The 21,356-nt window shown below is 40.4% G+C and overlaps 1 protein-coding gene across 1 annotated transcript in view; it reads left to right on the forward strand.

Annotated features, from left to right (window-relative positions):
* MAD1L1 (mitotic arrest deficient 1 like 1) overlaps window positions 1-21,356 on the forward strand; it is a 347,925-nt gene that overhangs the window by 85,885 nt on the left and 240,684 nt on the right. Inside the window, exon 11 of the mRNA XM_051632510.1 lies at window positions 17,557-17,701. Within this exon, the coding sequence (XP_051488470.1) occupies window positions 17,557-17,701 (145 nt within the window). The remainder of the gene's footprint in view (window positions 1-17,556; window positions 17,702-21,356) is intronic.

Raw genomic sequence — 21,356 nt, forward strand, 5'->3', positions numbered from 1 at the left:
GTGGATTGCTTTAAAATTATTTTTCTTTTCTTTTTAACCTTCTAACAAGAATGATACCCATCTATAGTTGCTCTGCAAGTTACCTTTTATATATAATCTCATGTTTATGTAGCAATTTAGAAAGCCTGTGGAGTGTTTCCTGGCTGTTCCCAGCTGACACTTGCATATAATGGAGTTCCTGCAAATATTCCTTGGTTTGGAACAACACTTACAGCCTGTACAGCTGGTACATCTGCTCTGTTTAAAGCATCACCAAATAGCTGTCAATCCACAAGTAACTCTGCTCATATTCATGGGTGACATTATTTGTTGCTGTTTGTGGAATGAGATCTTTTCTATATTCTCACAAGCTGCTTCTCAATTTGTGAAGGTGTATTTGCAATGAAATTAACAGAATTCTGCTTGAATTCCTTTTCTAAGTTTTTAGGAAAAGGCAGTGAAATTTTTTTTCCCCTCACTGTGTTGAGGCCGTTGGTAAGAGAGTTTGCTTTTGCTGTTTGTGCAAAATTGGCAATTTCAACAATTAATTTTTATTTTTATTTGCTTTGCTTCCTATTAGCAAGTCTGGCTAGACTGGTGCACAGCCATGAGAGGAGAGACTTGCACAGTGCCACACTTGGTTAGCAAGCACCACCCTCAGAGTCTGGAGCCTCCAGCCTTTGGGAATGGTGCAGCTCCAAGGACTCTGAACGGCACATCCAAAAGCAGCATCGCTTTAACAACAACTTTTCCCTTTCTAACCATCTTTGTCAAATTTATTGAGCAAGCTGGTTTTTGTTGAGTCGTTTTGTTGTTGGTGGTGTGGGGTATTTTTCCCCTCCAGATCCAGCAGGGTGTTATTGCACATGTATGAGTCAAAGTCTTTAAGCTAAAGATGGATTTCCCATGGGCAGTGAAAGTCGTGCCCAGCTTTGGGTTGTGCTTCTAGAAGCTGCCTTACACAACGTGCTAGTAACATTACTTATTGTGCCTTGCCTGGCACTGTTGACATTTCTTTATCCTACAGCAAACTTTGTTCTCTGTGGTGTTGTGTGAAATCTGAGGGAAAATTCTGCCCTTTGTTCAGAGTAATTTGGTACATTTCTGCTAAATACCTGGAGTAACCAAAGTGGATGGGAGTTGTAAGTTCTCCTGCTTCTGCCTGAATTAAATGGCAAAGGCTGAGCTGCAAAAGGTGGGTTCTTGATCTCTTCCTTCTTTTTCTCTCTCCATCTTCTTTCAACAAATAAATAAGATAGAACAATTCCCTGTCTGACTTAACATGATCCCTCCTGAAAGTTAGATCTGGGAGCGTGTGTTAGGAATGTTTAAAAAAGCAGTAAGTCTCAGGTTTTACACAGACCAGTACATTCCCCCCTTCATTGTCTTTCTAAAGATCTAGTAGAATCTTGAATAAAGGTTGCAGAATTGTTTCTTGTTTTACATCTAGTTCTTCACCTTTCTTGGTTCATTCAAAGCCATTTTTCTGATCTTTGTTCATGTTATCATTTGTTCCCTTAGGAGTGATTAGATTGTAGCAAAGCATGGAGAAAAGAGTCTGTTAAGCAATTGAAGGGAGAAGACAACATACTACAAGAAAAATGCCCTGGGACGTGAATTGCTTTGATTAAAACCTTCAGGCAAAAGTTAGGAGTCTCAAAGTACTTCTCATGTAAATAAGATGGCAATTTCTTACTGCTTTTTAATGTTGTTTGATGTGTATTATAGTTGAGCAAAACAGTTTTGCAGTAGTTATGCACCTACCATGTACATTTGTATTTTTGTAGTTTCTTAATGCCATACAGATGTTAAGAAGCCTGTTTATGCACAAGAGCAGATTCCCAAATGCAATATTCTGTGCATGGAAGCAACTGTTGGAGTCTAAACACTGTTAAATTGACCATTAAACACAAGTGATTGTACAGTAACTTTCAAAGTGGGAATCTCTCTCACGCATTGCAGGAGTGAACGAGTTTCTCTGAGACCTCTGGTAATTCAAGCGTAGGAAAAGCCCCATCAGAGACCTCAGTCAGTATTTAAAAATATATAAGAAAATTAATCCTTGTTCTTGCTACTTTTGCAATGCTATGTAGGATAAAACAGTACAGGTGTTCTTTTTTAACATGCATTGATGTGTGTTTAGGTCTCCCTATATACACACATGGACATATCAATACACACATTTCAGGTGCAGGAATTTTCTCCACTCGCCGTGAGATGCCAAGCTCTCATTTGACAGTTTTCACTCAGTGTCCCACTGGTGCTGTGGCTCTTGGTCATGCCTCCAGTTGCACTGGACAACAAAGTATCACTCCTCATCTCTTCTCCCCCCCCAATTTTTCTTGATGCAAAACTTTAGGAATCATAACAGAAATTATTCATTTTTAAGAAGTTATCCTTGACTATCTAGGGCTTGACTTCTTCTGTCTGCCTTGGTAAGTTTGATGTGTACCTTCCTTCCAGACAAAAAGTAAATTCTGCACAGGGTAGCCACGAGGTTCTCTTTATAAAATGTGTGCTTCTGCTTAAGTGGTTTGATGGTGGACTGAAAGCATTTCACTGCTGCTGATGGCAAAGTGGTACTTTATACTTCGCTGGATGTTTCTGAGCTCCATCAGTCCTTTACTGCTAGGAGTCTGCATGGCTGGGTAGATGAAGATCAAGACTAGAAATAAAATAAAATTTTTAAAAAAGGCAAAATTTCAACCCTACCTTTTAGGAGATCTTCTGCCTTCTGTGTTAACCTTTTGCCTTTACTGAAATGGCCACATCTGCCTTCCTTACCAAGTGAGAAGAAGGTTGCACTATTTGGGATAAATGAAGTATAATTTGGATATCTTGCTTTAATGTACAGGTGTAGGTGCAGGCTTTCCTGTCAGCAGAGCACTTCACTTTATATCTTCAAATGATGTTCAACTAAGTGTAATTGTTAGCAGCCAGGCAAACTAAACTTGTTTGGCTCCAGTGTATTCTCACAGCCATTAGCATCCCAGATAGTTGCTGTGTGAATTTCCTTTATCAAAACTCCCAGGTTATCCTCTGCTGCCACAAAATCCTTCAATTGCCTTTCTTTGGACATCTGGTGGTATTAATTGTGTGGTGGACCTCAGACAAGAATATTCTGCCCAGTTGTATTTCTGGCTACTAGTGTGGCAGCAAGTATTATTAGTAGTTATTGTTGCATATTGATTTGCATTTTCAAACTGCCTTTCATTGAAGAGTGCTAGAGAGCTACATACTGATTAGTTTCTTTTTCAGCAGCGATTGATGTGAGCAAAGTCTCAACAACCAGCTAGATGTCCCAAAATAGGAGTCCTGGTGTCTTGCCTGTGTCCCACCAGCAGCAGGCCTGCTCAGCTGTTCTGTGAGCTGGGCTGGTGACATGGTTTAGGTACAAATCAGTGGCTATGTGTAGTTTTGGTTGTGCCTGCACTGCTTCCTTGTGCTGGAACACCAGGTGTCTTGAGGTTATGAATATTGGTGTAGTGTCTGTCCTGTGTGTATATATAAGGTCAACGGTTTATGGCTGTAACATAGTCTTCCCCTCTTGTTGTAGACAAGCTAGGTCATCAGGTCCCAGGTTCTCCAGTCCTGTGAATCTTATGGCTGATGGAACATGGCATTCTTCTTGCCTGTGGTGAGAAAGGAGTGTTTGCACAGGAGATTTGCTCAGTACCTTGCTATGCTGTGTAAGCAAAGAATCTTTCTATCAATTCATACAAGGACTAACCCTGCCTTTTTAAAGGTCATTTCTGTCTCAGTCAGCTCTTAAAGTTCAAGAGGAAATAAACTGCTTAGAGTTGGCATTTTTCAAGTCAAGTGTCAACTTTCCAAGCCCCCAAGCCAGAGAATGCAGAGGAAGGAGAGATTAATAAGTGAGCTGCTTGGTTGATACAGTGTGCAAAAATGTTCCCTTTTTTCTTTCCTTTTTTTTACGGGGCTTTGGAATAAAATGGAACGTCGTTGAAATATCTCACTTTCTCTTTTTCACTTTGCAATGCAAAAGTATCCAAAGCTCTTTAGAAGTGCTTCTTTTCTCATTAGTCCACTGACAGCAAGCAGAGAGTTTGTCAGCTCCAGTGAAGTAGGACACAAGGAACATTTTATGACAATGCCAATACCTAAAAGCTCCTTTAACCGCAGAATCTTATTATCCAGTGTGAATAAAATGCACTTTCAGAAAGTAACTGAAGGGTGAAGTCTCCGAGCAGGTGCTTGCCCTTAACTGCATTGATGCCTTTTCCCATGCAGGAGACAGTGGATCGATAAGGAAATAAACAGGAAGAATGGGCTTTATTAATCAGGTACGATGGAGGCAGCAGGGGAGATGGTAATGGAAGGCAGGTGGCAATCGAAGGGCGTGCTGAGCATAGACCATCTATTGGCTGCCAAAGTGCCTCTATTGAATGTGGGAGATGCAGGCTATGGAGGGACCAGGACTGCTAATTGCCACGTTGGGTAGCTCGACAGAGAGAGCTGTGCATCCCAGTTACTGTGTTGTTGCGTTTTTAGTTTTGGTCTTGGCAACTTTTTCCTTGTGTATTTGTTTTCCTGGCCCATATAAGCTCTCATCAAAGGTTTTCTGCCTAAAAATTTCTGTAGGAGTTTGCAAAACTAAACAATACATGAACAGCATTATCTATCCTGCTTTGCTATTACATGCATACACAAAAAAAGCACTATGGTATGAACTGTTTTTCTAAAGTGATAGATAAATGAGCCTTGCCAAGTATCTCTACGTTTTGCAATTGTATGTACTTAACCTTCTTGTTTTGGCTGGCTCAGCCATAAATTCTTAATGCAGGAAGGCTCTGCCTGCCCATCATATTATGGAAAATGATGGTGATGATGTATTAAGGGCTGCATTTCCAAGTGACTTTAAAATAAGAATAATTTCTTTTTTTCTCTATATGCAGGTGGCCACTTGATGTGAAATCCTACGTGATGTTATGGTTTATGCCCTTTGGGTCTTTATGGAGTTCATGTTTGGTTTCTCTAGATACACGTTTAAAATAAGAGCTCTTTGGAAAATTCAGGTCTTTAAATTTTTTTTTTTTTCACAGTCCTACTTGTTCTTGTCACCTGAGATCACCAAAAGGGAATATTGTGCATTTGTTAACCAGAGAGAAGCTCATGAGCAGATCTTTTCTTGCATGAGAAGTTGATTCCCAGTCCATTTAGTTCCTGTTTTGCATTCTAACATAAATACATGCAGACAGGTGCTGTGAAGGGACTTGGCTGGGGAGGCAGGGCAAGGTGAGGATCAGCCTGATTGCTCCAGTCTGTAACATCTGCTGCTCCCATCACCTCTTTTTATATCCATTGAACAGCACAGATTATGCACATCAACCTTAGCTTTCCATGCATCTGCGGGGTGCCTGTGGTCTGCAGCCACTTTTTATCTTCTCTTCAGTGCATGATCCTTTTCTGTCCCCTGCAAAGGCTGCACCTTTTGGATACTAAAGCCATGAAGTAGCTGTAGCTGAGTGCTGCCATGGCCTTTGGGAATGAAGCACTTCCAAATCCTCAGAAAACTTGATCACAGTATGTCCAAATACTCTAAACAGCTACAGCCTTAATTCTTACGTATCATAGAATCATAGAAACGTAGGTGTTGGAAGGGACCTCGAAAGATCATCTCGTCCAACCCCCCTGCCAGAGCAGGGTCACCTAGAGTACATCACACAGGAAGGCATCCAGGCGGGTCTTGAATGTCTCCAGTGAAGAAGACTCCACAACCTCTCTGGGCAGCCTGTTCCAGTGCTCTGTCACTCTCATAGTAAAAAAATTTTTTCTGATATTCACCTTAAACCTCCTATGCTCCAATTTGTATCCATTACTCCTTGTCCTATCACTGGTCATCACTGAAAAAAGCTTAACTCCATCTTCTTGACAATCACCCTTTACGTATTTGTAAACATTGATGAGGTCACCCCTCAGTCTCCTTTTCTCCAAACTAAAGAGACCCAGCTCTCTCAGCCTTTGCTCATAAGGGAGATGTTCCACTCCCTTAATCATCTTTGTGTATTAGGAGCTTTTGACAGTTTTTTAATCATTTTTTATTTTATTTTCATGGGAAGCTTATATTAGCAGAGCCTGATCAGCTGGACCACTTGCTGCCATAGCCAAGAGCTGGCAAACTGCACCTGCGAGAATAGATTTTATTTCCCAGCTACTAATTTATAGTTTGGAAATTGAATACTCATCTATAAAAGAGATTAAATAACAACATATTCATCTAAGAAAATGCAACAAAAATGTGCACCTGAGTAAAATTAAAGCTCAATGAGATCCATTGGTGTACATTATAAACAAGCAGACCCTCTTTTTCTACTCTTTTCCCCAATTTCAGTCAGATCAAAGAATCAACCTAAATCAATGAATCAATGCCAGAAGCTTTGGGAAAGTCTAATAAAGGAGCAAATGTTCAGTGATACTTCTCATGTTTTCCTCAATTTGAAGATGAAGGGTTTCTTGAGGTGAAGGTGATATCTTTTTGTATTTAATAGCCCACGACGAATTTCCCTCCATTAATTTTAGTTCTTCTGTTGAAAGAGGCAATGAACAATTGCTTCTGCTTCACCTCCCGTCACTCATCGTTTTGCAGACTCACAATTGTTTTTATTCTTCCCAGACTTCTGTAGCAGACTATAGTGCAGATAAACATCTGATTTTCTGCATCAAATCAGGTTTTCCTAGCTATGGGGTACTGGCCAGAGTAATATCTGACAGGGGCATGAGTGGTAGAGATTTATCAGGCCTGGTCTTCCTTGTTCTCTGTTCAGTGGAGAGGGGAGAAATGATGCCAGTATGGTAAAATGAATATTAAAAGGCAGAATGGAAAAAGAATGCTTGCAGTTTAAGAAATGCGTGCCCAAATTACCGCAGGCTGGGAGCTGGGAAGTGAGCAGTTGAAGCAGAACCTATCAGGGTGTGACTGGATGGTCTTCCTGGGAATGACACACTGCTTGCCGTTGCCTTGCATTACAGGAAAACATAGTACCTTTGTAATTGTGTGTTCATTTTGCTAGGGACAGACTCCCTTGAAGGTGAAAAAAGGCTCTGCTTTATCCACATCTCAGGAGAGAGAGTGATGAGGAGGTTGAATCAATCACTGGGTCAAAAAACGTCTCCTAAGCCATTCCACTGAAATGGAGGCAGCTTTAGCCCTCAGGCAGTTTTTATGCAACCCAAACCAGTGGCTGTTTCTCAGCTGCAGTGGTGCTGATGTTTGGCTTCGAAAGGAAGAGGTGAGTTCTCCCTCCATCTGGATATGAACCTGGTGCTCCAGAGGTTGATGCGATGGTATGAGCTGTTACACTCCAGCTGAGACACTCCCTGGTTGTGCAAGGGCTTCCACTGTATTTTAATCCAGTGTGAAACTGCTGAGTTAAGCACACCACAGAAACAGTCTGAGAGCTCGTGGGATGAATCATGGGACTGCACTGGTGAGGGCTGAAACTTTGCACACTGTACCAGCTGAATCCATGCTGGACTACCATCCCTTCCATCTCAGTGTTGGCACATGGACCTTTTTGATGCATGATTGAACAGAGCTGTTCTTTTATGAGTGGTGCAGAAATAAAATGACCTGGTTGCCATGTCTTTAAATTTGTTTCCCTAGTACAGCTTCACCCTAAAATAAAGCATCTGACCTCTCTGCTCATCTAGTGATTTTGAAACCTGAAACTGGTGTATAAAAGCTATTTATATACCCACCTGACTGGTTTCTTCATAAAGTATTCATTGCAGAAAGATTGCATAGCAGGTAGTATTGTTTTATTAAGGATTTAAAAATATGCAGGAGAACTGATGTAACAGAAGTCTAAACGTGGTTGTTCTGGCAGTTCTCCTTCCACAGTGACAGCTTTATTCCACTTGTCTTACATTGCTTAAATGTTCTTTGAGCTAATTTTGGGGAAGGAAATTAGAGGGAAATAGGTCTCTGCGCCCTGCAGATAAGTTGTAACAGTGTCATCAGTCCAGTGGAAGATTCAAATAGTGCTGTGAATTTCTGAGTACTAACAGGGAATACGAATATCCATGAATGTTTTAGGAGTAAGGTTAACAGGACTTCATTACAGTAGGTCTGATCTGGGCATATCCTTTTCCTGGGGAGAAATCTCTGCTTGGAAACAGTGTCTGAGAAGGCAGTTTGCCTCTGATTGTTTGCCCAAATGCACTGGCTGAGCAGGGTGAAAGTGTGCAGTTGTGTGGTGTTTCTTGGGCTTTTGGAGAGTGGGGCTGCAGAGCCACTGCAAAGGAATGGCAGATGTTCATGGTCTAGTTTGGGAAGATCCCAGTTTCTTCAGTCTCACTATCAGTCCTTTCAGTCATCATACTTCTGCACTTGTGAAATGTGTATAATTGGGCCTATTAATTTATCTTCTTTGCCCCTCCTTTCCTTCAGACACTAGGAGGAAATTCTTCACTCTGAGAGTGGTGAGACACTGGCCAAGGTTTCCCAGGGAAGTTGGGGAGGTCTTACCCCTGAAAGTGTTCAAAGCCAGGTTGGACGGGGCTTGGAGCAACCTGATCCAGTGGGAGGTGTCCCTGCCCATGCAGGGGAGTTGGATCTAGATGATCTTTAAGATCTTTTCCAACCCAAACCAGCCTGTGATTCTGTGCTTAGCAAGTCTGTTACATTGCTATGCTTCATGTGGCTTGGATCATGCTAGACTGCTTTGATATAAGTTGAGTCAAAGCAGGTGGGAGGTGGGTATGAGATGAAGTTAAATTGGTGCTGGTGAGATAGAAAGACGAAGAACAGCAGTCTGTCAGAATGCTTGTTACAGATAGCTAAGTGACTTTGCAGCCATTCCTTTGCTTTTATCTGTGACAGTGTCCCATAGGTAAGTGCTAGGATGCAGTACTTAATTGGTTGGGTTTATTTGTTGTCAACAAGTATCTGTTATGAATTCTCTTCTGAGTCCTTGATGAAAAACTAGACAGGTTTTCATCCCATAACCTGGAGGGGTTTTCACTGACAAAAGCCTGATGCTGAAACACTTGGCCATAGTTTGGAATTTTAGTGAGAATTATGGTGGAGGTCCATCACTGAATTGTTCTGCAAGAATATTTTTGACAATTATGTTTCTCTTCTTTCAGGTACTCTTAGATTCAGAAATTAACAGTAATATACAATACCCATTTCAATACTCATTTCACTTTGGAGTACTGAAATGCACATTGGAAATGAGGTCTCATTGGAAAAGGTCATTTGGAACAGATCTGCAGAACCTTCATGAAGCTGTAATGAGTCATGAGTCTATGAGGGCTCACTTGTTATATTGCAGTGGAGGGTTTAATGTTTTGTTTTTCTCATCTAAACACTTTGATCCTCTTTATTTTATTAAGAGAAGCTATTATCTAACTGTCAAGAGCCTAGAATTTCAGCAGATTTGTTTGCTGACAAGTTGGTTCAGCCCAACCATTCTCCTACTTCAAGCTGCCTGTTCCCAGATGACTTTTCTCACTCTTTTAAGTGTTGGTTGGAATGTATAACAGAAATTGGCAATTTTCTTAGTCGCTCCTGATGTTCATGTCACCAGTTGCCTGTGCTGTGTTGCTGTGCTTCACACCAGTGCTGGAGAGTTGGACTTGTGACTTGGCAGCTTGCTGGGAGGGAAAATACTTACTGACTTTAGAGCACTCACAGGAGGTTTTTTACAATGCACATAATACCTGATTGGGTTGAGAAAACCAGGGAATGTCTTCACCTCACTTCCCACTTTTGACTGTGTAACAAACTGAAATCTTTGACGTGTGTTTGGAGGTGACAGGTTGGTCTGGGAGGAGAGAGGTAGAGACTTAATATGTCTAGTGAGAGAGAGGCAGAAAAAAGACTAGTACAAAAAGAATGAGGATTTTTTACTTTCTTGATCATATCTTGGCATGGCTGTGAGTTCATCCAGCAGCCCCTGAGTGTGCTTATAGATCAGTAACTGATGGGGCCAACTGCATTATTCATTATGGTTCAGAGTGAAATGAAATCATGGAGGGCAATTTTCTGTCTCACACTTCAAGGTCAGATGAGAGTGTTTATTATTCCCTCTCTGTTTATCTGTGAATGCAAATTGAATTTACTGATTCAAATTGATGAAATGTTAGAAATATAAAACTCATCAGAACCGACATGAAGAGAAATTACTGGGTAGAGCTGACCAGTGACTTTGCCATCCCATGTACAGACCTCTGCTTTGATTAGTAATTATTTCAATCTTTGGGTTTTCTCATTCCCAGTTTTGTTTCAGTTGTTGTCATTTTTGTTTTCAAAGAAAAAAGTGTAATAACACTTTGAAGCATTTAGAATTTGAATTAGATGATGTAAATAAAGCCAGCTGCAGAGAGGATGCTTGGATCCTGGTTGAAGAAAAAGGTTTCTTTCAATACTCTTCCTTGGCGCTGGTTTTTTAGGGCTTCCTTGTTTGTTTGTTTGTTTTCCTACCTCCTGTGACAGTTTCCTTTCTATAGTATTTTGTTCCTCTGCATTGCACTGAATGTCCAAAGCTGTTATTGGGTGTGATGGGGAAGGGAGCAGCCACTTTCCACCTTCTGGTGCTGAAGCTCTGAGTATTTCCTGACTGCCATATCACCCACAGACTGACCTTCCTCAGCAGCCAGTGTTGTTAGGAGAGCAAAAAGTAGGACCTGCAAATGGGACCAAACAAGCATGGCTCTCTTATTAAAGTAATAGAAATAGAGATGTTTTCTCTTCCCAACTCACTGTAATGCATTTTGAACAATTTAGTGAACATCTTGGCTCAGTTCTATGTACCAGCCCGTGGTCAGAAGGCATTGCTGTGCTGAGCACCCTGTTCTGTGCAGTGCAGGAAAGAAACTTGTCGGGGGGGGGTATTATTCTTATCTCAGAGTGGGAGTGGAAAATCCTCATCAGTGAATGCTCTTCAAAAATAGGCAGTCCTCTGTAACTGCCAAATGCCACATATAAAATTATGCTAGAGACAGATGACACATCCCGTACAGACTATATGTGGTGTTAATAATTGTAGAGGACTGTTGTTTGTTTTTTTTTTTAACTCCTGCTTTTTAATAACTGGCATTTTATTAAGAACATTTAGTATTTGCTTCTCTACCAAGCACTGCAAAGGGAATCAGTTTGCTCAGGGTGCAAGTGTGTCTGACTTGTTGATTAAGAACAAGAGCCATGAGCATTTGGACAAACTAAAAGCTCTTAATAGATTTGTTTACGTAGCTATTATAAATCACTTTGTGTATTCAACTATCAGCTTGATTTCTCCTGTAGTCAGTTTTACTGAAGACAGCTGCATTTTCAAGTTAATAAGCATACAAAAAGTGATGTGGGTTCAGTGGTTTTTAAATACCAGTAGAAGTTTTATTCACCAAATAAATGCCTTTAGTAGAAGCTTTGGTGTTATGAACACTTCATGTTTGGAAACTTAGAAAAAGGACATTTATGCCTGACATTATCTCACCCTTGAAGTACTTCACATTCCAGAAGTCAGTGATGGATGTATTTGACAAACTCTTCATGCTTCAACTTAAAAGCAAAACAAACCTCAGAAGTCTCTTGTTTAATAATTAAGACGTTGCTTTCATTCTCATCTTGATGGTTGATATGGAAAGCATATTTATTAGCATGACAGTGTATCTCCTATCCTGAGGCTGATTAAGTATCTGTCAGATAGAGTCACACTGGCCTTTGTGCTTTGGCAACGTTCCTGGGTTTGGTTCCTTGGGGCTTTGTGGTCAGCAAAGCTGCTTGCGTGGCAGTGAGTGTGTTGACCCCATAATGAAAGAAAGCAGAAGATGCACGATGTGAATCTCTTTTAGTAAATCCAAACTCCTGCCAGTCAATTATGGCTATTTTACCAGAGCTGGGGTGTTAAACTTGTGTTATTTTTGTCCTGTAACTGTTCACTTTGAAGGAGCTGCATTTCTGAGCCTGATATTTATGTTGCCAGTTAGGGAGTAAAATTAAATACTGTCTCAACGATAAAACATATTGTCAGTGTAGTAATAAAGCTCCAAATGGCTGTCTGCTTCTTACTCATTTCATCTATCCACACTAGCAAAATCATTCTCTTTATGTTGTTCCCTCATTAGGAATTCATTATTATTCAAGTCTTCCTTGTATGTAGAGCACCAAAGTGATGAATGAACTGCTTATTTTCATATGATTTGTGATTAATGGAAGCCTGATGATGGTGAGTTACATAAGGGTCTTTGAGAAAATACAAAGTGTGAACCAAGAGAAGGTTTGCAGATGTTTGCTGAAGACTTGAGAGAAATAAGTAGCAAGGGGGAAAAAAATCTTGTTTTCCTACTGACACTCTGTGGACTGCTTTGTATAGTATTTTCTGTAGCTGTATTTCATAAGCCTATCTGTAGGGCACAGGTAAAGCTTGATAGAAAATACAGCCCATGTGATAGCTTCTACTAAAGATGTTAATATTTTGTATCATTGCTCCTTCTGAATGTAGGAAGCAATTAACAACATGGAAATGTTGGTCTCCACAGTTCCCACTTGTGTTTGGGAGCAGGGCTGGATGCTGCTGTTTCAGGATATTCCCAGCTCTGTATGTGAAGGAGAAAAAAAACAGAGTAAGATGCCAAACAATTTATTAAAATAAAAATTAGCTTCCAAATCTTTGACTTTTGAGCTGAAATACTTGTTGCATTAAGATCATCTCCTCCTTCCTGATGTTTGTTTTTCTAGTTTACCTGCCTCAAATTTATTACTCTCGGCAGCTCCACTCCACAGCAGAGTTCTCAGAGTTCCCATCTGTCTTTCCAGCAGTGTTTTATATTGCATCAGTTGTTTTCCTTTTTAATGTAAGATGGAAATTTTTCTGTTTTGCCAAGCACCACCTTTCCTTTCCTGTGTCCTGTCCCTTTTAAAGTCAGATGATTTTGTCAGCATCTTCTCCCTTCTGTTTTTCCATTTTAATTCCTGATTCAGATGATGGAGGCAGGTTAGGCATAGGCTGAGGGGGGAAGTCTGTGCCTGAAATTGGAGGTTGGGAGGAGCCTTGAGGGAGGGCACAGACAGGGACACTCAGCTGCTGTCCACTGGACAATATGAAGACATGCTGGAGTTACCCTGTTGCTGCTTTTGCCTTCATGTTGACTTATAAAACCTGGAGGAGAAGAACTGGAATGAAAAATAACATTCTGGTTCAGGTTCTCTGTTCATCAGTTTCCAGTGTGGTTTATGTCTTTGTGTGTACTGTCTAAAAATGTGTAGGTATGTTGAAAAGGCTGCCAGTTGTCAAGCCTCAGGAATGGGTGTGCTTTTCTTCATCCAAATGTCTTGCTGCAAAACAATTTCCCTTGCTCCTTTTTGCCTCATTAGCTTGTGTGCTAACCTTTTTATTTTGGACTCTGTCATGAAGTTGTTGATGGTTACAGTGTCTTCCTTTTTTTCCTGTTATATTTGTGCAATAACACTGTCATCGTGTTTTCCCTCTGTACATCTTCACTGTTCTTCCCATCCACACTCCCTTGTTTTTGCTACTTTCTCTTTGATGTGATCCTAATTTCTGACAGTTGGCCCTGGTATGTGCAAGTGTCTCATCTTTTTCTGAGTTGCAACATGACCCAGACAGTGTTGTTCTTCTAATTGTCTCTGTGCTGCTGTGGACCTCATTTTTTCCTCTCAAGTTGATGTACAGAGTGGTTCTGGCATCCTGTTTGCTTTCCCTGTAATTTTTTTTAGCATCTTGGAGGTGGTAACTTGGCTACTGAAAAGGGTGGAATGATTAAAATTATGTTTTACAGATCATTGGGGGTGGGGAGAGAAAAGCTGTCAGCTACTTTTGTAATTTTTTGAAGATTATTAAAATGTATCTTACAGCTTCAGTATTCACTCCGCCGTCATTGTTCTCAGTCTTTCAAAGAACATTCTGGAAAATGACTTTTTATCATTGAGATCACATTAAAGTGGATTACAGAAGGGAAGAACCAAATATGAAGTCTCAACAGCTCAGAACAGAAAGATGTTGGCATCTCATTCCCTGGGATGTGGAACAAGGAACATTAATAGGCTGATAAACAGAAATTAGTTTTACTCTTTAAGACTTAGGTTTACTTTGAGCTTGCAGAGATTTTTAAAAATGCCAGTTCTCCAAACTTATGTTGAAATGAGAACTGTCAGCCTATTTTATTTTATTTTTGTTAATGTTTGTTTTGAGTGACCAAGTACTTTTGAAAACCCATAGGTGTCATCAGTGAGGAAGAAGAGTGCCTCTGTCCAACTTTAACAGCATTTGCTGCTGGGCATCTGCTTTCAAATCCTGTTTTATGTCAATTACTTGCTTTTTGTTTTGTTTTTTCTTTTTTTCTTATAGAGGCAGTTTATATTGTATTTGATGTGGTTTCTAGAAGAATTATCAATCTGTCCTAAGACAGGAAGAAAGGATCTCAATGATTTGCTTTGGCATGGTGTGAAGAGTTGTAAGGAAGTTGAATTTCATGCTTGCTATAGCAAAGAAACCTGTGGTAGGAGAGTCAGTTCTGAGAGTTCAAGTATTGTCTTCTTTCATAGACAACTCTGGCATTTATACTTTATGTACATAAACATCACATTTTATTCAAGGCTGAAATATAAACAGATGATGATGTTCTTCCCAAACACTATGCAGTGACTGAGGAAGTTGTCCATTTGTCTCTCTTTGCTTAACTTTTCTTGTTATCCAAAACAGTTGTTTTCCAACCTAGTTTGAGAGGTGTCGGTGGGTCTGTGCCCTCCATGAGATGTGAATCTCAGATGTTTTTCATTATTTCAAGAAGGAAACCTAGTGCATGTCTCATTTTAATTTGTCAATATCAACTCAATCACAAGCCATCAGTCCACTCAGCATTTATAGAAACAGGTCGATATATTGGGAGATTAGGAAAGAAAAGATTTCTCCATTGTCCTATCAAAATGTTTTTCTATAATCAAATGTGAGATTCTGGCTGGTTTGTAGTATTTAATCTTAGGCTTGAATTTTTTTTTGTGTTCTGACTCTCATCAGGACTAAGTCTCTTTGATAGAGCAAATAATATTTGCGGTGAGGTTCCTGTAGTATGTTTTATTTGCTGTAACACAGTTGATGAGGTTTTGGTACTTAACTGTATGCTATGTGTGAGAAAATAAAAATTTTGAACAAACTCTAATGAATCTTAAGGCAGTAGCTGAGATTACCTGGTCTTACCCATCCATTGTGCCTGGTCTTGGAGACTGACCTGTTGCAAACTTGGTCAGCTGCATGGGCGTGAAGTCTGTCTTAGTATAAACCCCATGGAACAAGGGATGAGTGTTTGAAGCCTAGGATTTTGGCAGGCATGGTGTGCTGTCTTACGTTTTGAGATATCACCCAAGTTGTGCCCATCTCCTGGAAATAACTGTCAGCCTCGATTCCCCCTGGAGGGGTGTTTCAGGTGTAGGATGCTGTTCTGTAAACTGAACAGCTGAAGTGTGAGCATGTTTGGGTCTGCTAGCTATCCTGCCAAGTGGTAAATCCATCAAAAGGGTGGGCTGGGGAGCAGTGGAGGGTGGCTTTATAATTTGGCAATTGTAACATCTGAATGATGTGGGTTTTGTACGTTGCAAGTAATCACTTCTGGTGTGACATACACATGCTTGTGACATTTGACGTCTTGGTTATTGTACCACTTAATTTTATTCCTGTCACAGTTTGGCTCTGGGTTGGCAGTCAAACCAATAACAATAATGCTATCAATCCCCAGCCCTCTACCCCCTCCCAAGGTAGGGAAAGAGGGAGAAAACATGAGAGAGAAGCTTTCTGGGTAGAAAAGTGTATTTCACAGCATGCCAGAACTCAACCTGTTCTTTATCATCTTTGGATGTTGCTCCTAGGAAATTTTTTAATATGGATTTTTTCTGTATGGATTTTTTCTGTAGAATCTGACAAGAGCTCAGTTGCTACATTAACTTCTAGAATTCTTGCATTGTTCAATAAGAAGAAAGGTAGTGCTTCCATTAAGTATCCATGAGACTGAATTTGAGATGTTTGCTGAGGCTGGGATGGGGAAAGGAGCATCCAGTGTAAGGCTGGTGCTGCTTCATGCTTCATCACCATAGATACTGCTCTTGGGCACAGGTTCCCTTTTTAACTGATTAATTAAAACAGAACCAAGGAAGTAGTCTTGCCCTGATAATGAAATTATCCATTTTCAAATGCAGATTTGAAGCCCTCTTGATGAACTTTCCCACCTGAATACAACAACGAAGAGACTATTTCACAGTCCCTGATTATTAAATTGGTCTGTGAATGGTTCCAAATTGAACTGGAGCTTTAAGCAGGCATCCAATTCATCCAGTGTTTTAAAATCCATGTTTTTCTTCAAGGAGGAGGATTTTGAGGTAGGAAGACAGTTGCTTGGGGATCTTTTTGAATTCCTACATAAATTTCCCAAGAAGTGCAGCTTCTTGGCCTGGCAGTGCAGGATGTACTTGATTTTATGCTTAGTGTCTTTTAAGGCAGTGTTCCCTTTCAAATCTATCTGAGCAGTACCTTAACAGCAGTACTATTTTATTTAAAAGCATTTTGATTTATTTTCTATTAATTATAATGATAAATAATACCTTTCTGAAGCACATGTACATTTCCTAGTATTGTTTTTAGCATCAGAGAAGCGAAAGATCTTCTATTCTTGCCTAAGCTAGAGATGTTGGGCTTGTTCTTTCTAGCTTCAGAGTTTTGACTTGGTGCTATACTATTTTTGATGTCCTGCTCACTCTTTAAATGCCTAAGTTAGTACAGTCTTGGATGAACTTGTCGTTGTTAAATTACTCTTAACCATCACAATAATGATTTCACTTACTTTGATATTGATCAAGTATTTGGCCAGCAATACTTGATCTGTGATGAGCTGCTTGCTGAGTGCATTGAAGCAGCTGCCCACTAGGGTTCCAGCAGCAGACTGAGTGTCTGAAGGATGTACATCAAGAACATCTCCAGGAATACATTGTGCGTCATCATATCATGCTGCAAAGAGAGCTAAGAAGAGGGACTAAGCTATTCAGGCTTAATTAAGAATCATGTCCACATTGCAAAAGAAGTGCTAATCACCTGGCCTCAGAAGACATTTCTCTTCCAATATAGGTTGCTGGCAAGAGCAGTGTGCAGGTGGTGACTATAATTACTTGCTGAGTATTATCTGTCTGTCAAAGCAGATCATATTAAACTTCCCTTTTACTTCTACTTTGTTAGAATAAGATTAAAAGATGCAGTTGAACCCAAGATTGTGCATAATTTGTTGAAAATAAGGCATCTTCTCAAAGGCAAATGGATTGATTTTGAAATAGATTTGCAGAAATTTAAGTGCTTTGTATTTCTGAGGTTCCATGATTGTAATTGCCATGTGCTGAACAAGAAGGCTGTCACTGGGATGGCTCTTCTCTCATATCTTTTTCTGAGAACACCTGATAATGAGACTGCAACTCCTCGGTTTCCAGTGGTGCAGCTGTAAGATGAAATGTCACCAGTGTCCTGGTATCATGATGATGCTGCTTCTTTCAGGTTTTTCTGATCTGTCTGACTAAGAGGCAGGGGCCACAATGTCACAGGTCTGTTTTATCTTTCTTAGTGCCCGAGTACTGGAGAAGGCCCGACAGCACCTACAGGAAGAAATACTGCGGATTCAGAGCCAGCTCTTGGATGAGAAGAAGAAGCGTGAGCAGCATGAAGCACTGGTCAGACGGCTGCAGAAACGTGTGCTCCTGCTCACCAAGGTGAGTTTCCAGATAATGTTTGGAAGAGTCTGTGTCCTTATTTCTTTCCTCCAGGTGTAGTTCTTGCTATTTCTTCTGCGTTCACCTCCATGACTGGTACTGCAAAGTTGCTCTGAAGTCTCTGCAAAGCAGGTGCTGTAAGAGACAAGAAACTTGTCTTTAGGGCTGTGTTAGAACAGAAGTACGAGGATTTTCTCAGGCCTTGCTAAAGTTCTCCCTGTCTGGGCTCATGCTATGTTGGCAATATGTGACTTTGTCTCAGGCTTGGCATTTGTGTGAGGGCAGGGAATTGAATCATGTTGTCACTTGAGTGTTTTGAGCCACTGAAGGGAATTTATAATGGCTTTGGCTGCATCGCCTCCTTTCCTGAGGAGAATGAAATGACGGCACCTTGTCAACTGTTCCTGTGGAAAAACAATTTACAGAGAGTAAGAGATTCGCCTTCCTCTTACACTGAAAGTCTGTTCAAATGTAATGGTAGGCACTAGACCAGTAAATTGAAAATACATCTTAAGATTCTTTCTATAGGATATATCAAGGAAGTCTGCATTATCCTGTGTCAGGTATGCTCTCGTGGTGAATTCTATACAATAATTTTGAAGTCTGTAGAGCACTGAAAACTTTATATTAAATTCTGAGTGTGCTTTTTCCCCAAAGGGAATAATAGTTCTCTATAGTCAGAATGATAGTTACTTCACTTTCCAAGAATACTCCTTACAAAACTTCACTCATCTGAGCAATCTCCCTGACATTATAAAGCTGCTCACGTACAGAAGCTGATGTGTGTGCATAAGGTCAGACTCAACTAGTTAGAGCCTGTGACAGGGAGCCAGGAACACCATTGTGGATGGGAAGGAGGGACGCTGGTATGGAAGTGTCTGAGCAAGGGAGAAAGGAACTGTCCTGTTCCTTGTGCTTTAGGCTTTAATTTTCAGCATCAACTAAAGCATTTGGTTTGGTCTGAATTGTGCTGCTCACAGTTCTGTGCAATTCTGTGTCATCGTTGAGCCAGAGAAGCTGTGACATATGGTGCGATACACAGGGCTTCTTGAAGCACGCACAACTGCTTCACAAGAGGATACTCTATCAGATCTTCTGCCTGCAGAATTTCATGCCATGGAGAGTCACGAAAGAGAAAAATGACAGCAGTTCCTTCTGCTTCACCTGGAGGCAGGCACTGCAGTGAGGGTGGATGGACCAAATCCACTCCATGGAAAGGGAAAAGACATCTCTTTTCCTCAGTCTTTCTAACACCCCCAGCAGCAGACAGCCCTCCATCCTGCTCTAGTTTGGTACTGGCATGGCGGGATATGTCACAGGTAGACAAGGAACCTGACAAAAATCCTTCCTTTACAGCCTTCTCAGCTATCTGGCATTGCACTAGGATGCTCAACTCTGAAGGGAGTTTCTCAGATGGTGTCTAAAATATTCCCTTTGTTAACTTATTCCCAGTCCTCAGCAGAAACTTGTTTTGCTGTAGATCATGAAATATAATTACTTTTCTTTAAGTACTGGATGAAAAGACATCAGTAGTTTGTCATGTGATGGGTTGTACCCTAATTTATATAGAAAGATAGAGCCCTTCCTTCGTTTGCTGCTCTGTTTATCCTCCCCCTGAAGGGATATAGAGTAAAAGATGGAAAAGTCCTTCATCGCATCGTGGCAAATAAACTTGTATTTTGACAGTGGAAGTTTTTTGTGTGCTGAATGGTTCCTCAACTGACTCATTTTAAAGGAATAAAGACTTTGCTGTTCTCTGAAAATTTATATTCCTTCCAGAGAATGCTAGGGGTCCTTTGTGAAGAAGTACATGCATTGTGACACTTGGACAATCTATTCATGGCACTCTTTCTCCCGCTGGTTGCTCTTCTCATGCGAGATCAGAAGAAGGAACTTCATTTAATTAAAGAAGTATGATATTGTGATTTAAAACGAGATTGAGCAAATATATTGCCTGTTAAAAATAATTATTTTACATTGAAAGCATTTCACCTAGAATGTGTATTTAATCATCTAATTAGTGGCGTCAGTACTACAGTGTGCTTCTGTGTAATCTGAGAATGGATAAGATGAGCTCTCTCTACTGAATCATTGTCTTGTTAAATAGGACTGTGAAAATCTAATTTGGGGAAGACTATTATATATATATAATTTAATTGCTATTGCTTTTGATAGTATAATTTTCATATTTGTGTATATCTGACCCTCTTGTAGGGCAGTGAATCTGATCCTGCATGCTGAGCAAATAAGGACTGAAAGGCACCAGACATGTTTAACAGTGCAAGTGTAATGCAGTAACAGGCATCCTCTCTTTGGGCTCAAGATGTAACTTGGAAGTCTTAGGTCTTGAATATGTTATAAAAAATCAATAGAAAATGATAAACTCTTCTTCATTTGATAACAGCACCTAATACAGTAGTAAACGTACTCTCTTCAGGAGGTACTTGCTTTGCCAATCTGATTCCTTCTCAGATTACTTTTACGACTATTGATTTTTTTTTCCTCGAGATTCAAGCAATAATTTTTGGCTTTCACAGATTGCCTGTCTCACTTGTTCAGTCTTGTTCATTTTATACTTGCCACAGTCTCTCTCTTTCTTGGTTGCTCTTGTATTTCCGTTTCAGTGCATTTAACTTCTCCCTCCATTGCTTGCTTCCTCGCCTCATTTACTTCTTTTGGGCTTCCTTGACCTTACGCCTGCCTTTCCAGTTGCTTTACTCTTTGGAATTGGCACAGTTGTCCCTTTAGCATACTTTGGTGAGTCACTGCAAATCTGTCTTCCCTGGCAGACTTGAAGAACAGCATTCTCCAATCTTTGCCATACTAGTGCAGTGATCCAGCCCAGTTGATTCCCCCTCTTAACAGGAGACTGGCAGATGATTTGTGTCCTGGTTATTCCTGTTGACAAACTGCTGTTCAGAACATGTTAGTTGATCACTTTCCCCCATATGTTCTTGTAGATCAGGGCAGTGCTTGAAGGGATCTTCTGAAATGTCTCTCTGTTCGTTTAAGGTGATGAAAAAGAAACTGATGTTTGAAGGGATGTATTCACTTGCTGTGTTAGAAATCCACTTGGCTGGATTCACTGTCTGTTCTGCTGTCTCTTTGCTTTGGCTTTGCTGAGAATTTTAGGGAAGTCTTTAATCTTTGCTTTATTACTTGAGTTAGTTCCAATACAGCACTAGTGGGAGATATCTGAAATGAGGGGCGAAGACCTAGTCCCTCTCTGCCCTTTTTCCTGTTTGATTTACTTTGAATGCCATGTTTACCTACACAGCTCTGTATTTGACTTGTGTTGCCTTTAAGCTTGTGAGTATTTCTTTTTTCTAAGTGCTTTGCACGCAAGTTCTGGTCTTTGTTTATGAAGCAGGCTTATTATAAACAGTAAGTTCTGTTACTGAGTTGCTAAAATTTGAATCTCTTAGGAAATTTTGTATGACATCTCCCAAGACGAAAACCCCCTTGTGAAAATCCTTATCTGAGTGCCAGCAGCTGATTGAGGCACTATTTAATGGAAACAAAGCTCTGGTCTGTTTGTTTCAGGAGGCACAAGTGGACCTTGTGCAGGAGACGTGAGGTTGGACAAAAGCAATAAGAGCATGTTGAATGGTTCCCAAAGCCTTCTGATGTGGAGGCCCAAAACTTAACTTTCATG

This window comes from Apus apus, chromosome 14 (assembly GCF_020740795.1).
Source record: "Apus apus isolate bApuApu2 chromosome 14, bApuApu2.pri.cur, whole genome shotgun sequence".
NCBI lineage: Eukaryota > Metazoa > Chordata > Aves > Apodiformes > Apodidae > Apus > Apus apus.